This window comes from Quercus suber, unplaced genomic scaffold, assembly GCF_002906115.3.
Source record: "Quercus suber isolate HL8 unplaced genomic scaffold, Cork oak 2.0 scaffold_345, whole genome shotgun sequence".
Classification (NCBI taxonomy): Eukaryota; Viridiplantae; Streptophyta; class Magnoliopsida; order Fagales; family Fagaceae; genus Quercus; species Quercus suber.
In genome coordinates, this window is record NW_027069797.1 from 69,202 (window position 1) to 91,124 (window position 21,923).

Genomic DNA, 21,923 nt, shown 5'->3' on the forward strand with positions numbered 1-21,923 from the left:
AAATTATAACTCAAATAACACTTATTAGTATCTCGGCGAAAACATGCAAGATCCAAAAACTTGTCACTTGCCCAATTAAGCTTGAAGCAATGACCAAACCTCAATTAACTCGTCTCAAAACAACTGGATCCCAAACATAGAGGTGATAAATCATCTAACTCCTAATCTAACAAAAATCTTTCTCGCCTCTCATAAATCCCTTTGTTACTAATCTTCCCCAAACCAATTCCATATCTATTCATGAACTAATCTAACAACTCCCAATCCAGTTGATTATCCCACGTGCTGCTCATGTTTAACTCACGTGATTTTTTTTTTCTCCTTTTTGGGACAAGTAACCCCTAGTAATTGTGTCCCTTTTTACAAATACATATATGGGTTCGCTAAAAGATTGTACTTCGTACTTCGTAGCTTTGGCACTGAAAAAAAAAAAACCACAAACAATGAACCAGGAGGCCAACAAGAGCAACGCTCACGCTTCAGGGGACCCCTCCAACCCATGTCCCATCTGCCTCGGACCCATCCTTCAAGATTCCTATCTTGACAAATGTTTCCGTACGTTTCTTCTCTACCTCTGTCTCTGTGTTTGGTTGCCGAGAAAATTACTAAAAGGAAAAAGAAAACATTTTGGTGTTTTGGCACTTTTTGCATTCCCTTCATGTTAGTTTCCAAATTGTGAAAATTTTACAAAGATTGGAAATTTGGGTTTCCTTGGCAATCAAATGGAGCATCGATTTTCTTTGTTAACAGTGTTATAAGCTAAAGGCTGTTCTTTTTTCCTTTCTTTGTTCGATTTCATGAGTTGGGTTTCTCCAAAACCTTGCCAATTGTTATATAAAGAAACCCTTTTGAGCTTTCTCGTTGTTTTTTCAATTATCTTGTTGAAATTTGGTTTATATGATATATGATCTGAAATTTTTGTTGAAGTTTAATTGTCTGTTGCTGTTTCTTTTTTTCCCAGGTGAAAGAATTGTATAATGAAATAGTCAGTGTAGTTTCATGAAATTGAGAAAGTCATTCTAACAATACTAAGATGATAGAGTCATTCTCAAAAGCTATAATCTATATAGTAGAAAAGAATGCAATCCCCTCTCTTTATAGCATATAAGTATTATGATTTACATAGTTTGAAAGCTTTCATATTGAAAAGAAACTAAGAACAGCCAATTGTCCATTGAGACATGTAATGGTAAGTAATTTTAAGTAATTTCTCCATTTTGCTCATTTGAAATCTAATAGTTTGGAAGAATTTTCCTCCAAACTGATTTGAAGAAAAATTTGGTGCTAGAGAAAATAAGCACTTGGGAAACTCGGGGGGGATGGATAATATATTCTTTTTTTTTATAAGTAATAAGGGATGGATAATATATTCTTGGCAGGATTTTAACTATTCTCCAATTATTCTTTCTAAGCTAAGTTATTACTTGCTTATTGTAACAAGGATAGTTATATGCAAGTCTGTTTGTATTCTGTGGCAGTGGTGTTGTTGGGAAAATCTCAATAAGCTTTATATATATTTATAGAAGTAATACAAATTTTATTGAAATGAAAAAGCATGCATGTTCACAGGCAGTGTACTAGGTACATGGGAAAATCTCAATAAACTAAAGGACATAAGCATTTGGGAGCCTAGGGCAGGGTAGATGCATACATCTCTGTAGAATTGTGACTGTTTACAATTTATTGTTGGCTTCTTGGAAAGGGAATTTGGGAATATTTGGATATTTGGGTTACAACTCTGTCATGTATCATGTGGTGTCTTTGGAAAGATAGACATACTTGCAAGGCAGAGTTATCCATGCCACATCTCAAGTTTCTCTATCTCAAGACAATATACAAGTGTACTTCCAATTCTTCCAATTTCTCCATGACTAACTTCTTGGACCTATTTTTTAGATGTTAATCTCTTTTTCTTTGGTCCTTTTTGTTTTCCCCACTATTCTTTTATATAGACCTCGTGTACTAGGATAGCACTTTATTTTGCACTTTTTTAATGAAATTCTTTTACATGGACATAGTTGTACCTAGTGCCCAAAGCTACAACTTTTTGCAGGGCCTAGGAGAGGTCATGTAGGCAGCCTTTCCCCCAATTTGTTTTGGAGATGTTGATTCTCTTAATGAAATTCTATTACATATTAAAAATAAATAAAGTTATTTTGAACATCTTTCCCATATATATATATATATATATATTTCTTTATTACATTGCATACGGCTCAAGAAGTTAGAATGCTATATATAAATTTTCCAATTGCGCAGGGAATTAACACACGATGGTTTTTTTTTTTTTGGGTAATTTGCTTTTGGAATAATGAATTTACTGCTGTAACTCATATTTAGTTATTTATTAAGCCTAGTCATTCCATTTTTGTGTTTCAGATAAGTTTTGTTACAATTGCATTGTACAGTGGACCAAAGTGGTTGCACGCAAGCACTCTAGCCCACCTACTTCTGTAAAATGTCCTCTGTGCAAGGTTCAGTTTTTTTCTACTGTTCTTACAATTCTACTACATACTAGTTAGATTTCTTCTTCTTCTTCTTCTTCTTTCATTTTTCTTTTGGTTCTAATTCTTTTTCCAATTCAATTGCATTCCAGTCTTCTTCACCCTTTTTTTCTGGTGGGTAATAGCTTCTGGGATTAACAATGATCTAAAAGATCTTCATTCAAAGAAAGCAATATGCGCTCCAAATTTCCTGATCCAAATTTGACATGTCAAATAGATTTGAAAATCAGCCCTCAATATTGCAAAAAATGATATGCATGCTCTTGTCTGGGTGGAAAAGAATGCAAAGGGCTGTTTAGATTGTGTGTCAACAATATTATCATTACCTGAGACTTGAATGGCTGTTTTGTCTAATTTGCAGACGGAAAATTTTTCTATATTACATGGATATGATGGAAGTTCATTTCAACGGCATTACATTAATCGAGATTTTGGATATAGGTATCGTCCTTTTGATTTCTTTTCTTTCAGTTTTTTCACCGGCAGTTATTATATTTCTATATTTATGTTACTTCTTGTAATGGTGTTGCAGCTTTCTCTTAACAAGAGCACACAAGTATAGATTACAGTGCTATTACACTGAACCAGGTCTTATTCTGCTTGTCATTCTATTTATTGGTCCTTCTTAATGCTACCCGTTTGTAACATTATTTCCTGACAAAATCACTATTACTTGTATTTATGCTTTTCGGTTAACCATGTGTTCAATCAGGTATCGTAGATGACATATTCAACGTACTATGGTATTGGAAATCTCATAAGTATCTTCAGCAAAACCACTGGCTCCAAAGTTGGTTGAGAAGGGAAATACAAGCTCTTATACAGGTCTGCAAATTAACCAGTCTAATGTTTCCTTATGAACACTATAAATTGATTGTAGACTATGACATAGAATGCAAGCTGCATGTAATAAAAGTATAAAACATGTTGCTAATCCTGAATGCAGCTTTCCAACCATTTATTATCATGTTAGCATCAGCCAATTTGCATAGGTTAAATTCTAGAGGAAAAATCTGTGTATCCACCAACTCAATTTTTGCTGGGCATCCAAAGCTGACTATGGCTAATCTTATTCATTAAATTGAAAAGACAAAAACAGAGATATACCATTGTTGGTAAGAGCACTGAATCTTACTTAAAGTGCAAAGTGTCGAGGGTAAAGCAAAGTGGTGCGCTTTGAATCTGATTGGTATTAGCCCCAACCTCAGATATTTACTTAATTTTAACCAATTAATTATTATATTTTAAGTTAAAATAAATTTTTTTATTCCATTATAATTACTAAGCAACATTCACCATTTTAAAAGGATGAGAGAGAGAGAGTTTCAAACTATGATACATTCATGGAGAAGTTCGTTGTACAACCAAGCCCGCAGCCCATGAGCTTCCTTTGAATGCACTCACCTTTGCTGTCAAGGACATGTCAGTCCTAATAACACTCTTTCACTTTTATTCCTCTGAGTTATAATACTATCTATCACTCTTCTTTGTTCTCCAACAATTCAAAGCTTTCATACTTTTTTTCTTTTGCTTTGAACTACTGGGTTTTCTCAATTTTTTTCTTTGGAAGTTGGTGCGTGAAAAATCATGTACAGTGAAATTCAGAGTGAGATAGTCTTTTTTATGAATTTTAACTATTGGATATAAGCAATGCTCTTTTGAAGTTTGAATTTTGTGTATCTATATTCNTTGGAATGTGCCTGGAAGTCCTCTCGGCAAGGACTCATCCAGCATTTTGTGCTTCTTCTTCTTTTTTTTTTTTTTTTTGGGAAAGATAAATAACCAATTAAATGAATTATATCTGAATACTATTTATATGGGCCGTTGATTTGTTATATAATTACCAATCTTATGTTGTGATACACATTGGCCGACGCCTCATTCTAATTCTAGAAGTAGGGAAAAATAAAAAATAAAAGGAGCGCACGATCCAATTTCTTTGAAAGTTATAGATGACAACAATGAGGTTGACTGGGAGAATATAAGAAAGATAACCCAATGAATGTGCTGACAATGATCTTGTATTTGATGATTATTACTTGACGTGGTGTAATGTTGCTAGAGCTGCTGGAGTTGGAGAAGAAATTTTCAACATGAGATCAAAATTGAGGTCACTAGGAACAATGGATTGAAGATCTAGTTCACAAATCTTAAGTCCTAATGAGGGAGAGAGACTATTAATTTAGATGAAGTGGATGAGGAAGATGATGAAGGTTACACATTTGTGATGACAATGATCATGTTTTATGCTTTGGATTGCATTGCATTGGTTATGTTATTCATAAAAGTCACTATTTACCATTCTAGTGCTTCTTGTTATTGCCCTTTGGGTATATTAGGGTTTAGGGTTTAGGATTGCATTGAATTGCATTGCTTATGTTATTCATAGAAGTCACTGCTTACTATTCTAGTGCTTTTTGTTGTTTGCCTTTTGGGTATATATGATTCAACCATGTAGTACATTTTGATTATGGCTATCAAATATCATAAGTTTGTGTGTTTTTAAAGCACAAGAGAATTATGTAAAATGTCATGTTTAAATTTTATATGATTAGTTGATCACTTGATTGTCATGTTACCTAATGATAATTGTTTTTGAATTTACTTCATTGTTTTAAAGAATGTGCGCTTTACTTAAAATAGGCATGTGCTTGCGCTTTGTGCCTAGTCTCCAAAGGTCTTTACACTTAATGCATCTCACACTTTCATTGACACTAACACATGCATGCGCACATACACACACAAAATAATATGGTATGACATCTTATGCTGCATACTCAATTCTTTTAACCTATTTTTTTTCAAGATGTCTAAATGTCGGTGAATTTCAAAAATCCTTTGATTGTTTAACTTTGCTATTTTGAATTTATTAGCCGATTGCAAGCAATCATGGTCTAAAAGTAAAATGATGCTTAATGAGATGTCTGAATGAATTTTCATTAATCTTCGTGTGGAATTTTTTTACAATGAAACTACATATGAGGAGCTTGTACCATATATATTACTTGTTTTATAATGCAACTACATATTGTTGACTCTTGTTCACCTTTTGTGACTTTGTGTCTAGGAGGAAGATGTTGACATTATCCTGCACCACATACTTGGTGTGATTTTAACGTCCTTGACAAGGTGATATGCTATCATTGTTTGCATCATCAACTGAATATGAATGGATCATGAAAAACATTCCATACTCTTCACAATCTATTTCCTCATTCTCTTGATATTTGTTTTTGATGGAAGACAACGTGGCTTATAGCTTAAAAAAATCATTATATTGGATGATGATATTCTATTGATTTTCACTGTGCCTGAATTTGCACCAAACACTCATTTTTCAGGAATGACCAAAAATATCATTTAAAAAGGCCTGAAACAAAACAAGAAGAGTTCAAGGCTTTAGTCACTGACGCAGCAAGGCGTTTTCTAGGAGCAAGAACAGACCGATTTGTAAATGAGGTGGAACTATTTCTTGCCTCAAGTTTGAACATTGAAGCCTATGATGCAGTTTACATGCAGCGGTTAGGATGGAGTTATCCTGGAGTCACCAGTGAGGCTTCTGAAGGAGCAGCTATTCAACAGACACCTCTAATACCTTACTTGTATATCTTTGATGAGGACTCTGATGGACCTGATTGAATATCTTTGCAATTAAAGCACTTAGAATTGTTCTCCTTCATAATATATTGTTACTGTGTTCTGTTTTTAAAATTAGTAAAGATTGAAGAGCCTTAACTTGCATATTTTTCAGTGCCTCACCACAAGTTTATTGGAAGTCTGATTAACTCAGACTCTCAGATGAATAAAATGACATAACATTTTGGTCTTTTTTTCTTTTTTAATATAAAGAAATGGCCTTTGACCATATTATTTCACTCTCTACCCTAAGATATCTTGTAAACCCCCTGGAACTTGAAGATTTTTTGGGTTTACGATATGTCCTTCCAAGTCTATTTTGAGCTCACTTTAGCTTAATTTGCGATTTTGTATCTATGTAATAATATTTCTCTTCTTTTTCTTCATTCTTCAGTATCACAGATGGAATATTCCTGCATCGAATGTCCTGTGGATGTGGTTTGCTGTAGAAATCTATTTACATGTCCGACCTTGTCTAGTCTTAAAAAAAAAAAAATTTAAAGGGGCCCACCGAAGCAACTGCCCCAATAAATAAAGGTAGTTCCAATTGAAATTTGCCATTGAGACATGATCATGGGACATTTTATTTTCATAACATATGTGGCTTCCACGCAGGTAGATCTTACATGTTTTTTTTATGAAATATCTCACATGTTGTGAGAGGCACCTTCTCATCCCACACTTTTAGTTGTAGTCAAAGGAATCTAGATTTGGCCGCATATCAAAGTATCCATGTGTGTTTCTTGACTTGTGTTGCAAATACCAAGGCAACCTCACCACCAATTATTCATAAGATTGCTACGACAGCGTGTTAACCTTGTAAAATTTGCCCCGGCAACATTTATTTCTCTACTTTAAAACGCATAGATGAGCTTCAGTCAGTCTGAGAGAGCTCAGTAGTAAATAGTAAAGGACATGGCAAGAGACTCAGACTATGGAGCTTTCATGGAGAAGTTCCTTCTACAACCGAGCCCTTCACTTCATCAGCTTCCCTTACATGGCCTCACCTTTGCTTTTAAAGACATGTGAGTCCTATTACTCTTTTTTAAGAAGAAAAATCCCCATGGTATTGGTAGATACGTGAAACTTACAAGAATAGGACTTGTTTTCATTACTATTATGAACTTATGCATCAAACCAATTAATGGGTTTCAACCATGCAAAAGTCATACATCAAATTTCATGTACTAAAGTACCTTGTTTCTATGTTCCATTGAACCCATTCATCAAGTTAACTATTGCCTTTAATTAATGCTCTTTGATGTTTGAAAGTGTGTGTTCTGTGCCCATATTCGTATACTAATTTCAGGTAGTAGTTTATCTATATTCTGTAAGTGGGCTTGCAAGCTTATATATGCATAAAGCTTTTGTTTCTGGTTATGTATATTCTTTAGAAGCTTGTGTGCGTGTGTGCGCGCGTGAATTTTCTTTAACAAGTTTTTTTTTATTTGAAAATAGATTTGATGTAGATGGATATGTTACTGGGTTTGGAAATCCTGACTGGGCACGGACTCATCCGGCTGCCACATCAACAGCCCCGGCTATTTTGGCTGTCTTAAGGGGAGGCGCCACGTGTGTTGGTAAAACTGTCACGGCTGAACTGGCATACAGGTTAGTATTAAGAATAACAATAACTTCACTATTCTAGTATTAGTTCTTTTTGGGAAGGGGTTTGGGTAGAAGATGTTTAGGTTGATTCCAAATAATAATTTTGGGAAATAATAACAATTCAATTATGTTTATACAATTTTATCTCTATGTTTGAAATATCTCTAGTCCAATCAATTATTTAATGTGATTTCCAATTGCTTCCTAAATGGAGCCTCAAGTTTGAACATTGAAGCCTATGATGCAGTTTACATGCAGCGGTTAGGATGGAGTTATCCTGGAGTCACCAGTGAGGCTTCTGAAGGAGCAGCTATTCAACAGACACCTCTAATACCTTACTTGTATATCTTTGATGAGGACTCTGATGGACCTGATTGAATATCTTTGCAATTAAAGCACTTAGAATTGTTCTCCTTCATAATATATTGTTACTGTGTTCTGTTTTTAAAATTAGTAAAGATTGAAGAGCCTTAACTTGCATATTTTTCAGTGCCTCACCACAAGTTTATTGGAAGTCTGATTAACTCAGACTCTCAGATGAATAAAATGACATAACATTTTGGTCTTTTTTTCTTTTTTAATATAAAGAAATGGCCTTTGACCATATTATTTCACTCTCTACCCTAAGATATCTTGTAAACCCCCTGGAACTTGAAGATTTTTTGGGTTTACGATATGTCCTTCCAAGTCTATTTTGAGCTCACTTTAGCTTAATTTGCGATTTTGTATCTATGTAATAATATTTCTCTTCTTTTTCTTCATTCTTCAGTATCACAGATGGAATATTCCTGCATCGAATGTCCTGTGGATGTGGTTTGCTGTAGAAATCTATTTACATGTCCGACCTTGTCTAGTCTTAAAAAAAAAAAAATTTAAAGGGGCCCACCGAAGCAACTGCCCCAATAAATAAAGGTAGTTCCAATTGAAATTTGCCATTGAGACATGATCATGGGACATTTTATTTTCATAACATATGTGGCTTCCACGCAGGTAGATCTTACATGTTTTTTTTATGAAATATCTCACATGTTGTGAGAGGCACCTTCTCATCCCACACTTTTAGTTGTAGTCAAAGGAATCTAGATTTGGCCGCATATCAAAGTATCCATGTGTGTTTCTTGACTTGTGTTGCAAATACCAAGGCAACCTCACCACCAATTATTCATAAGATTGCTACGACAGCGTGTTAACCTTGTAAAATTTGCCCCGGCAACATTTATTTCTCTACTTTAAAACGCATAGATGAGCTTCAGTCAGTCTGAGAGAGCTCAGTAGTAAATAGTAAAGGACATGGCAAGAGACTCAGACTATGGAGCTTTCATGGAGAAGTTCCTTCTACAACCGAGCCCTTCACTTCATCAGCTTCCCTTACATGGCCTCACCTTTGCTTTTAAAGACATGTGAGTCCTATTACTCTTTTTTAAGAAGAAAAATCCCCATGGTATTGGTAGATACGTGAAACTTACAAGAATAGGACTTGTTTTCATTACTATTATGAACTTATGCATCAAACCAATTAATGGGTTTCAACCATGCAAAAGTCATACATCAAATTTCATGTACTAAAGTACCTTGTTTCTATGTTCCATTGAACCCATTCATCAAGTTAACTATTGCCTTTAATTAATGCTCTTTGATGTTTGAAAGTGTGTGTTCTGTGCCCATATTCGTATACTAATTTCAGGTAGTAGTTTATCTATATTCTGTAAGTGGGCTTGCAAGCTTATATATGCATAAAGCTTTTGTTTCTGGTTATGTATATTCTTTAGAAGCTTGTGTGCGTGTGTGCGCGCGTGAATTTTCTTTAACAAGTTTTTTTTTATTTGAAAATAGATTTGATGTAGATGGATATGTTACTGGGTTTGGAAATCCTGACTGGGCACGGACTCATCCGGCTGCCACATCAACAGCCCCGGCTATTTTGGCTGTCTTAAGGGGAGGCGCCACGTGTGTTGGTAAAACTGTCACGGCTGAACTGGCATACAGGTTAGTATTAAGAATAACAATAACTTCACTATTCTAGTATTAGTTCTTTTTGGGAAGGGGTTTGGGTAGAAGATGTTTAGGTTGATTCCAAATAATAATTTTGGGAAATAATAACAATTCAATTATGTTTATACAATTTTATCTCTATGTTTGAAATATCTCTAGTCCAATCAATTATTTAATGTGATTTCCAATTGCTTCCTAAATGGGCTGGGGCTGTCACTTAGTGGATTAGCCATCTTGGGAAAATAGGTCCTTAGAATGATCATATCATAGTTGATGGGATGTAATTGAATGAATGACCTGTTTTTGGCAGCATTAATGGAGAAAACAAACATTATGGCACACCTACAAATCCATGTGTGCCTGATCGGGTACCTGGAGGCTCTTCTAGTGGATCTGCTGTAGCAGTAGGTGCAAAGCTTGTTGATTTTGCATTAGGTGAGTTTCTGTAAAGAAAATTTTTTATGTTTCTTGGCTTGCCTTAATAGATCTAACGAAAAGGTTTTTTCTATTATAGGAACTGACACTGGAGGAAGTGTAAGAGTACCTGCATCATACTGTGGAATTCTTGGGTTCCGGCCTTCACATGATGCCATTTCCACTGCTGGAGTTATTCCTTTGGTGCAAAGTTTTGATACTGTGGGTAAGGAACAAACTGTTTGATAGCTTGAGTCAAGTTGTATGTTATATTAAAATGTAGTGGGATAAAGTTCAACTCTGCACTTGAAAGTATAGCAAATGCTGATGATGTTGTTCAGATTGGCAGATTGGTTTATACTGTGATGCAGCAAAAAAAAAACTCTTGTTTTTTCAGTTTTTCCTTAACATTTCTTGACCATGTTTTTATCGTTCCAAGTTGTTACGAAATATTCATGCACTAGCTATCCGTGTCTGCTTTATGGTGTGTGTGCACGCGCGCACATTCATAATCTAAATGACAGAGTTTAAGCATTCAGAAGTGATTTTTCCAAACCTTAAGGTCATACTGAAATGATGAAATCATATCAACAATGATTTTTTTTACACAACAAACCAACCAATTACTGCTCCTTGTTTAATAGTATGCTACAGAAATTTCTACAGCATTTGTTGGGGGAGGATCTGATTCTTTGACGCCAACTTCTCATACAGGATGGTTTGCTAGGGACCCTGTAATTCTTAATAGAGTTGGACGAGTGCTTCTTCAATTACCTGATGTGGATCTTGTCAGACCCAGTCGGATAATTATTGCAGAAGATTGTTTCCAGCTTTCAGACATTCCAAAGGATCGAGTTATTCAACCTCTTGTCAAATCAGTGGAGAAGTTATTTGGGAGTAAGTGCATTGACCATATGCCTAATTTATTCATCTAAATTCTACATATGCCTAATTAACTAGATTTTCCTCCTAGGAACGCAACAAAGATACATCTCAAATGCAGCAAAAAGAAAAAGCTTGGCTTATTAGAAATCTTTTGTCGTAAAGAAAATTTTCATTATTTTCTTTGTCAAAATACATTTTTTATGTGTTTAGATCAATATGTTTCTCATTCAGTGAGATTTCACTTTATGTTTTTAATATTAATGCAGGTCATCTTGTATCACGTGCAATCCTTGAGGACTATGTCAAGGACAAAGTCCCAAGTTTGAAACAATTTGTCAATAAAGGAAATGCAGATCAAGAGTCTCATATACCATCTTTGGAAGCCCTTTCAAGTGCCATGCGATTGATTATAGGGTGCTGATTGTCACCTCTTAATTGATTCAACAATATTGAATGATATCTCTGTTATTAGTCCAAATCTTGTTAGATGAAATACTGTTCTTATATAAACATTGCCTGCTGAACTTATTAACCATTCAAATAACAGGTATGAATTCAAGAACAACCATGGTGAATGGATCAATACTGTCAAACCTGATTTGGGTCCTGGCATATCAGAACGGGTATGGGAAGCCCTTATGACGACAGATGAAAATTTGGATATTTGTCACTCTGTGAAGAGCGAAGCCCATGCAGCTCTTATTGATCTTCTTGGGGTACTTTTTATCTTTCTCTTTCTTGTAATGTTTCACAAACCAAAGATTCCGCTATTTGAAAATCTGATATTCCTGCAATTTTTTTTTTTTAAAAAAAAAAAGGTAAACGTTTCCTTTGAATAAGTAGGAGCTTAATATGTGACAATGGATATGTCTATAAATCACATTTATATGCTTGTATGCATGCATGTATTCATCTTAATAGTTTGTTATTATCTTTCATAAAGACAAACACCCTATTTTATAAGGGCACGAGTGATGCTAGAAAGTCAAAGATTTTATCTATGCATTAAAGATGTATATACTTAATGATTTTTCCTTTCTGTATTTATACTTATACACACATCTAACATTCTAACTCAAATTCTCAAGGAATCAGAATTCAAATGTAGGAGTAATGTTGTTGTCAACATCTCTTTAGGTTCATCTCATTGATGGCATATACAAAACCCAGAAAAATTGTATTTACATTATTGATGATAATTATGCCAGTATATCCAGCCTATTTCTTGGAGAAATGATCCCAAGATAAAAGTGGAACTATATTCTTTAAGAATTACCATTTGTTTTCAATAAAATTACCTTATATTATTTTGCTGCAAAAGCAATATTAATGTTGTTTTCCAATGTGGTTTTCGTCTTCTTTCCACAAGTACCTAAAAGAGTTTGGAAAGTTTTGCTTTAAATTTTTAAGGACTGGCCAGGTTAGTGAGAGTGGCATATGATTATGATGACTAATGTTTGCTTTAAAAACTGAGCAACTTTAAGGAAGTATATACCCTAACTACCTCTCCTCTCCCCTTCCAATCACAAGAAATCCTATAGTAGCAGAAATCGTGACACCATCTCTCATTTATGAATTCAACTTTTACGCTAGCTTGACTAACAATGATGATGATTATTCAGGATTTTGGTGTCCTAGCAATTCCCACAGTTCTGGGGCCTCCATCAAAGTTACAAACAGATCCAACTATTTCAGAAAATTTTTGTGACAGGACATTCAGTTTGCTGTTGATTGCATCAGCATCTGGATTTTGTCAGGTTCTCTCTCTCTCTCTCTCTCTGAGACATAGCAATCTTTTTTTTTTTTTTTTCCTTTGTTTGTTTATGTAAGATCACCTTTGGAAAAACTAGTAATTTCTTTCTGCATTTCTACAGGTTAGCATACCACTAGGGTTGTATGATAATCTTCCTGTCTCAATTTCCTTGTTGGCGACACATGGTTCAGATGGGTTCCTGCTTAATCTTGTTGAGACTCTGTATGACACTCTCAAAGAAGAGGTTGGCATTGTTGAGAAAATGGGTTCCTGAATTTTGTCTCTTCCTAATGTTCTTTTTCTTGCATGCCAAATAGGCTCTTTCTCTTTCTTCTGGAAACAAATGATACTCTTAAGTGGCTCTGAAATGTTTCTAATAACTACTTCATTATCATTTTATTTTATTAAATAATGCAAATCCATTTCCACTTGAATGCCTTAACTTCAAAGGCCTGGACTCTCTCAGCTCTAACTACAATTTGAGATTATTAGAGCATGTTTCCCATTGGAGATTAGAGATCCTTTTATGGTAACAGATACAGATGCTGATTTAATATTTGAAATAATAATTTGATACTGGGGATTATATTGTATAATGTGGACCAAAATGTTAGCCATTGAATAATATGGATAGGATGATGATAACTTGGTATATTGTTGATGTATCTAAAAAACCAACTCAAGCTTATGTTTTTTTTTTTTTGCTGAGAAAATCAAGTTTATGTAAAACATATAGCAATCACACTTCAGTATAGAAAGAGTACCTGCAAGATTAGTTATGCTTCATTTGGTTACCAAGAGGAAAAGAAAGAAGTGGTGTGACACCCAGCAAAATAAAAGAAAATCCATATTTAACCAGCGATAAGGCAGTTTCAAAAAAAAAAAAAAAAACTGCGATAAGGCATTTGTAAATCAAATAAATTGTCTCAAAAACCAAAATGCATGTTAAGTCATCTGATCTGCCAAAATGACTAAATGAAACTCCATAAAATTTCGGTTGGGTTAGGTTCATCACGAAGATCTTTGAAGCCTAAGTCAAAGAAACATATTAGTTCCCAATGGTGACATAAATAATTCCAGTCTATGCTATTACTTAACATGAGAGATATTATGGACCAAGAAATTCCAAATATTCATTTTATTCATTGTCAATTAGTAAGATTCTTAAATCAAACTTAAGATATATAGATTTAAATTATCGTAGCCCTTGATCACCTCACCCAATTGGATGTTCAAAACCTATAATGAGGTATCATATTTTGATAATTCCACCTTCAATTTGACATTAAAGTATTTAGAACATCAAAAGCCCAAATTTGGCCTAAGTCCTAAACCTAACGATTTTAATTATTTGATTATGTTCAAAATTATAATGTTTTCACCCAATTGGTATTATAAAACCCTAATTAGATGTAAAAATTACATATTATTTCATCCGATTTTATTAAACCCTTATTTGATTGAAAAATACTAATTTTATCAATAAACCTAATATTTAAACCCCCTTTTTTAGTTAAGATCAAACTCAGATCTAACTGGGTGTTTAAATATCATATTGGAACTCTTAATATAGAGAGATCAATTTAATGAATTAACAAACGGATTACAAGATCCCCAACTTATGCATGAATGATGAAACACTAACCCTAAGATGCAATTTTTAAGAATTTGTTAACAAGCCACTATTTTTATCAATTAGTGGTTTAAATCTTCAATTTGGCTCCTCAATTTTATGATTTCGTAATCAAATGAAAGAAAACATAACAAGAACATAGAAATCCCTAAAGCATGTCTTAGACCTAACTTTCAAATTTCTCCAATTTTAATTAAATAAATCTGATTTAAGTGAAATTGATCTCAAATATAGAAAGATAAGCTTGATTGAATGAAAAACAAGAAGGATCCAAAATTAGTTAAAAACATGAACTTTTTTAAAATATTTTGGCGAGGTTTGTCAGAAGCTACAAGCAACGGCACTAGGAAAAGCAGGGAAAGAGTTGGTTAGGGGCAAGAGACGCCAACTAACACTAGTTAGTTCTTGGTTTGATCTAAAAATGCTTCATTTATGGTATTTTGGTTGTTGAAAACAATTTTCTGATCAAAATTTTTCATTTTTCGATGACTCTACTATGTGTGCCTTTGGGTGGAAATGAAAAATGAATATTATTTCACTATTTAGCTTATTTTTGCTACTATTCATGGGCCCCACTGCATTTTTTTGCACTATTCATGGGTCCCATTGTACTATTTCAACTAACTTTTACCTTTATCTATAATACTTTCAGCAATAATTTTTCAATTTTAGCAAAATAAGCGGTATCCATCCACACCCATGACGATCCTCCTAAGAGGGAGAATTGGGCTCTAGTGTTTCTACTAGAAATTAGAATTATGGGTTTATATATCCTAGGGTGCTAGGGTTAGATGAAATATGTTTTTTTTTTTTTTTGAAATCTAAATTTAAAATTTTAATTTAATTTGTGCATATTACAAATGAAATTTTCTTTAGTTTTCCTAGAATAAATGAAAGAAAAGTAAAATTTTCATTAGGTTTCCTAGGAGAAAAAAAAAAAGGTGAAATTTATAAAAACCCTCCAATAGTCCTATGTGGTCTTACTCCTAGTTTCCTACCCTCACTGTACTTTTATTTCCCCTTAAAATAGTACCACTAAGTGAGTGACCTGGATAGTACCTCTCCATACCTTAAATGCACGAGAACTCAGGGTCTCAGTTTGGGCAAATTTTGCTACAATAGACATGTAAGAGATGATATTAGTAATCAACGATATTGCTAGTTGAAATTAAGTATGTCCATTGTCTTCTGTATCAGCCTGGTTTTCCCGGGTGGATATATGATCTTCTCTATGTGAAAGATGCTACAAACAAAGATAATACCTAAAACTACCAACAAACAAAGAGGTGCTACAAACCTAGGTATTATCTCTCTTTATAGAATATGTAACTAATAATAGTAATCAACAGAACTGTTAGCCGAATTTCTCAGTCTGAAACCTTGAATATAAACTAGAAGCATCTATACACCGTGAGGTGATTTATCACTGGATGTTATCCTGTTAATCTCTAATTACAAGAACCTTATGGCACAAGCATGGACCGTCCATCTGCTTCACATATACCATGATGCTAATGAATGTGGGGATGCACTAGCTAAAAGTGGATGTCAACAACAGAGCATTTTGGAAGTTTATGATACATGCTCATCCTTTGTATATACATATTTTGTATGAAATATGAATCACCTCGAGACTAGTAGACTATATCCTTTGGAGGTTTTTGAGCCTATTGTTGTATAAACTCTTTTATATATAAATAATACTTTCCCTTTTTATCCAAAAAAAAAAAAAAACCAGAAGCATCTAGATTTATTAAGTACAAAACAACTTCAGCAGGAGGGACTAAATAAATTATAAAATGTACACACTGTTATTATTGACTATCTATTTGGATACAGCTGAAAACCAAAAATTGAAAACTGAAAATACTGTAGCAAAATAATTTTTAAATATGTGAATAATACCGTGAGACCCATTTTTAATGAAACACTTCAGATGTTTCATGGACAAAAAGTCAACTAGTGCGGCTACTGTTCATGGAACAGTAGCCGCACAGTAGCTGCACAATGCCGCGTTACTCCCTAAAACGCCTAAAAAAAAAAGGGTCTGAAACGTGAAATAGAAAACGCAGACATGGTTTCATTAGTATCCAAACGCTCACTGAATGTACCTAATAACTTGGTAATTCGTATTATAGAAGGCCCACAACTATAAAGTTTTTTTCCTTGTTTTATTTATTTATTTATTTTTATGTGGGCCACCTTATCATAGATGGTGGATATCCCTGTGTGATTGAAACATCTGAAGTGTGGATGTGATTGGTCTAAAAAAAATCCTTGTTCACATCTCAATCTTAGCCCTCTTCCTTTCAATTTGAAACACCAAGGTATTGTTTACAGTCCGAAATAACTAAAGGGTAATAAGGGCAGTATCTATTAGCAGTGGCAATTCATGTTCATGGATCGGGTTCATGTTATGTTGAGCCATGTGTATTCGGCTATATAGGTTGACCCGAACCCGACCAGTTTAGTAAACGTGGTAGGAATCTTCAACCCGAACACGACTTGTTTATTAAACAGATCGACCCGACCCGACACGTTTAACTCGTTTAATTAACAAGTCATATAGAGGTCAATACAAATGACCCATTTAATAATCTATTTGATTAATAAGTCATACCAAATCTATATGATTTTCATCAATTCCCATATATCTAAAATTAAAATACAATTATAACTATAAATATAGTAATAAACATATATAAACAACCATTAATTAAGCAATAATATCAAAATATCTAATAATTTTATAAACTAAACGAGTCAGACGGGTTCGCATGTTAGGTACGAACATGACTTGTTTATTAAACGGGTTAGTCATGTCAACTTAAATATGATCCGAACCCGTTTAGCCTCAACTCATAACCTTTTTATAAATGGGTTAGTCATATAGGGTTCACGGGTCGTGTCAGATTTTGTCACCCCTAGTATTTATTGCATACACTTAAAAATGTGTGTTTTTCCAAATGATAAGATCTTTCAACTTTTTCCTACCACACATATTTCAAAATAGTCGCTAATCAAATTATGAATGATGGAGGCATGCTTATCCTTTCCTATTATGGAAGGCCCACAACTGTAAAGCTTTTTCTCCTTGTTTTATTTATTTATTTATTTATTTTTATGTGGGCCACCTTATCATAGATGGTGGATATCCCTGTGTGATTGAAACATCTGAAGCTCTGGATGTGGTTACTCTAAAAAATCCTTGTTCACATCTCAATCTTTACCCTCTCATTCTTTTCAATTTGAAATACCAAGGTATTGTTTACAATCCAAAATAACTAAAGGGTAGTAAGGGCAGTATTTATTAGAGGTGGCAATTCGTCTTTACGGGTCAAGTTCGTGTCATGTCAAGCCATGTGTATTCGGCTATATGGGTTGACCCGAACCCAACCAGTTTAGTAAACGTGTTAAGAATCCTCAACCCAAACACAACCTGTTTATTAAACAAGTCTACTCGACCCAACACGTTTAACTAGTTTAATTAACAAGTCATATAGAGGTCAATACAAATGACCCATTTAATAATCTATTTGATTAATAGGTCATACAAAATCTATATAATTTTTATCAATTGCCATATATCTAAAATTAAAATACAATTATAACTATAAATATAGTAATAAACATATAAAAACAACCATTAATTAAGCAATAATATCAAAATATCTAATAATTTTATAAGCTAAACGGGTCAAACAAGTCAAACGAATTCGCATGTTGAACACGAACACGACCCGTTTATTAAACGTGTTAGCTATGTCAACTTGAATATGACCCGAATCCGTTTAGCCTTAACTCATGACCTATTTATAAACGGTTAATCGTGTCGAGTTCGTGGGTCATGTCAGATTTTGACCCCTAATATTTATTGTATATACTGTGTGTAAATACACAATGTCCAAATACACCTAAAAATGTGTGTGTTTTTCCAAAGAATAAGATCTTTCAACTTTTTCCTACCACACATATTTCAAAATAGTCGCTAATCAAATTATGAATGATGAAGGCATGCTTCTCATTTCAAAAGCGTGTGTTTTTCCAAAGGATAAGATCTTTCAACTTTTTCCTACCACATTAGTCCAAACCTCACAATGTTTCTATATTTTACCCTTTTAATTTTATATTTTAAGTTAAAATAAAAAATTCTACAACAAAATAATATATCAACTACAATAAAATAATATATGCACCACAATAAATAACAATTACAACCACTGCAACCGCTACTACTACCACCACCGCCACCCCCTGTCACTGTAGCCGCCACCGCCTCTTCCATCACCACCGCCGCCACATGATAGCAAATTATCGTCTAGTATAATACTTGTTAATAACAAGTGATTAACAAGTGATTTTTTTAACCCCAAATTATACTTATACATTTTTTTTTTATTGAAACAATTTCTTAATCATCATGATAGTAAATAATCATCTAATGTAACAATAATATATTGTTTTAACTCCAAATTATATATATACAAATTTATCTTTTTTTTTTTATTTTTGATAAACAAACATATACAAAGGAGCGGAAAAAAAGTTATAACACAAAAGTATACCACAACTCTTTCACTCAAAAACCATGAAAATGATGATTATTATATATATATATATATATAATTAAGAAAAAAAAGAGTCTAAAACGCCACAGTTTAAAAAATAAAAAAAGCTAGACACAAGTTCATTAAAAATAAAAATTTAAAATCACACGGTATTATTAAAGTACATTATATTGTAATATAATATAAATCCTGCCACTATGTCTTCTTCTTCTTCTTCAAAATCAAGTTGCAGAAAACGTTTCTATCAAAAAGAAAAAATAAAAATAAAGAAAGCCAGGCAGCAAACGTGAATCATTCAATAACGTAAAACACACACACACACACACACACACACACATATATATATATATATATATTATATCGGTCGGTTCGGTTTCTCTTCGTTGTTCAAATCTTGCAGCCGATCACTGGACCGGCCGACGTCGGTAACGGAAAAGGACTGCCGACACCGTACCTGAAAGCTTCGGAGGAGCCTTCCGTCGGTCAGATGGGCATGGCTCTGGCCAGTTTCGTCGGCGCCGGTATGTTCTTGAACAGCCCCAAGTTTGAGAGAGTGAGCTTGAGGGAGTTGTGTTTTGTCTTCAGACTCTTGCACGAGAATTAAAGAATGGAAAAAAATCAAACAAACAAATATTATTTTAAACTGTTCAGAATAAAAAAGGAATTTTTTTTAGCTCTCAACTACAGTTATATACCGTTATGCAATGCAGCAATGAAACCCACTGTTGTAACACTCTATTTTTTAGCTTCAACTTTACTGTTGTAACTCTTTTTTATATGCAGTGAAGCTAAAGATATTTTTAGCTTTTTAGCACCGCTACTGCCAGTGCTGTTAACAACATTTTCCACTTTAAAAGGACGTGAGAGACAGAGAGAGAGAGCTCAGACATGGCAAAAGATTCAGACTATGGTGCGTTCATGGAGAAGTTCGTTCTACAACCGAGCCCATCAGCCCATGAGCTTCCTTTGAGTGGACTCACCTTTGCCGTTAAAGACTTGTCAGTCCTAATATACACTCTTTCACTTTTATTAGTTTTCAGTTATACTATCTATCACTCATCTTTGTCCTCCAAAAATTCAAAGTTTTCGTACTTGTTTTCTTCTGCATTTAACTCCTGGGCTTTCTCCAATTTTTTATTTTGAAGTGTGTTGGTGCGTGATAAATCATGCACAGTAAAATTCAGAGTGAGATAGTCTTTTATGAATCTTAACTATTGGGTTTAAGCCATGCTATTTTGAAGTTTGAAGTTTGTGTATCTATGTTCTTCAATTGTGTGTGCAAGCTTCTGCATCAATGTCATCTATTGTTTGTGATTTTGTGTGTTTTTTGTGTGTGGATAACAATATCAGCAATTGGTTTTTTTTTTTTTTTTTTTTTTTTTTTTTTTTTTTTTTTTGTTTGGTGCTGAATATGTGATCGTGGATGTGTCTATGAGATGACAATATGGCTTGTATGCCTCTATAGGACACACCCTCATCTTCCATAAAGAGAAACACCCTTGAGGCAAAAGAGGCACTAAAAAGTAAAAGATAATTTGTATGCATTAAAAATTAATTTCTACACTTAGACATTTGTTCTTTTAATCTTTTTATCTTATAAACACATCTCAATCAAATTCTCTCTAATTCAAATTTTAGAACTAGGAGTGATGTGATTGCAGTTGTTCAGTCTATTTAGCTTCAATTTATTTATGTGTGAAACACAATTTGAAAAAGAAAAAGGAAAGTGTTTTCATGTTATTGACACAAACAAGATGGAATATCAGGCCTATTTCTTGGAAATGCATCCCAAAGTGAAAGTGAAATTATTTTCTTCAAGAATTACAGATTGTTTTAAACAAATTACATATGTTGCTTTTTTCTTTTTTCTTTTTTCTTTGTCAAAAAAGATATAAATATATATATATATATTATATTTATATTTATATTTTATATTGACTGTTGTTTTCCATTACAATTGTAGTCATATTCTTTCTACAAGTACTAACTGGAGTTTAAAATTTTTGAAAAGTGGTGAGGGTAGCAAAAGTTGCATATAGTTATGACATGTTTGTATTTCAAAATTGAGTAAATTTTAGGAAGTACAGAACACCATATCTGCATCTGTTTTCTTTTTCTCTCACAAACAACCTTTAGCAGCTAAAGAAAGTGGTATCATCTCTGATAAATGAATTCAACTTTCCACTATCTTGAGTTACTCTTCTGGATGACGATTTTTCAGGATTGTGGTGTCCTGGCAATTCCCACGGTTTTAGAGCCTCCACCAAAACTACAATGTGATCCAATTCAATTAGAAGCTCTTTTAGTCAAGACTTTTAGCTTGCTGTCAATGGCTGGATTAACCGGATTCTGCCAAGTTCTCTCTCTCTCTCTCTCTCTCTCTCTCTCTCTCTCTCTCTCTCTATGTGTGTGTGTGTGTGTTTTGAGGCATGACATTCTCACTTTTTCCTTGTTTGTTTTAAGACCTTTGAAAAACCACATAAATTTATTTCTGCATATTACAGGTGAGCATACCACTAGGGCTATATGATAATCTTCCTGTGGCAATTTCCTTGTTGGCGAAACATGGTTCAGATGGGTTCCTGCTTAATCTTGTTGAGTCTCTATACAAAAATATCCAAGAAGAGGTTGGCATTGCTGAGAAAAAGGGTTACTAAATTCTCTCTCCCTAATGTTTTAATAAGTGTTAGATCCTACTCAAAGAAATAAAATTGGGATAGGGCTTTCTGCTTGCTCTTTGGTGCCACAGAGGCCATTTAATCCCAAAACACTTTAATTCTCCAAGTGACTCTGAAATGTAACTAATAACTACTTGATCATCGTCAATATATTGTGCTATTTCCAACTCAATGGATTATACTTCATAGCCAGACCTTGCTCCAGTTTTATCTTCAGTTTGAGACAATCAAGGAATTTTCCGCTAGATATAC

General features: G+C 33.8%; 2 protein-coding genes across 3 annotated transcripts; both read left to right on the forward strand.

Moving 5' to 3' along the window:
• The first annotated feature begins 359 nt into the window (after positions 1–359).
• LOC111997564 (uncharacterized) lies at positions 360–6,245 on the forward strand. Its single transcript, XM_024029666.2, has 7 exons — positions 360–555; positions 2,380–2,474; positions 2,866–2,945; positions 3,037–3,092; positions 3,217–3,329; positions 5,572–5,633; positions 5,846–6,245. Exons 1-7 carry the CDS (start codon positions 375–377, stop codon positions 6,141–6,143), a joined length of 885 nt encoding a protein of 294 aa, XP_023885434.1. The 5' UTR covers positions 360–374; the 3' UTR covers positions 6,144–6,245.
• Positions 6,246–8,672: 2,427 nt separating this feature from the next.
• LOC111997579 (amidase 1) lies at positions 8,673–21,843 on the forward strand. Of its 2 annotated transcripts, none has more exons than XM_024029689.2 (9): positions 8,673–9,148; positions 9,582–9,734; positions 10,051–10,175; positions 10,255–10,380; positions 10,869–11,051; positions 11,306–11,453; positions 11,587–11,755; positions 12,662–12,796; positions 12,914–13,226. In XM_024029689.2, exons 1-9 carry the CDS (start codon positions 9,039–9,041, stop codon positions 13,064–13,066), a joined length of 1,302 nt encoding a protein of 433 aa, XP_023885457.2. In that variant the 5' UTR covers positions 8,673–9,038; the 3' UTR covers positions 13,067–13,226. The 2 variants fall into 2 exon arrangements, with proteins under 2 accessions (XP_023885457.2, XP_065615942.1); XM_065759870.1 differs by lacking the exons at positions 12,662–12,796; positions 12,914–13,226 and adding exons at positions 21,215–21,349; positions 21,498–21,843 and having other exon boundaries at positions 8,719–9,148.
• The last annotated feature ends 80 nt before the right edge of the window (positions 21,844–21,923 follow it).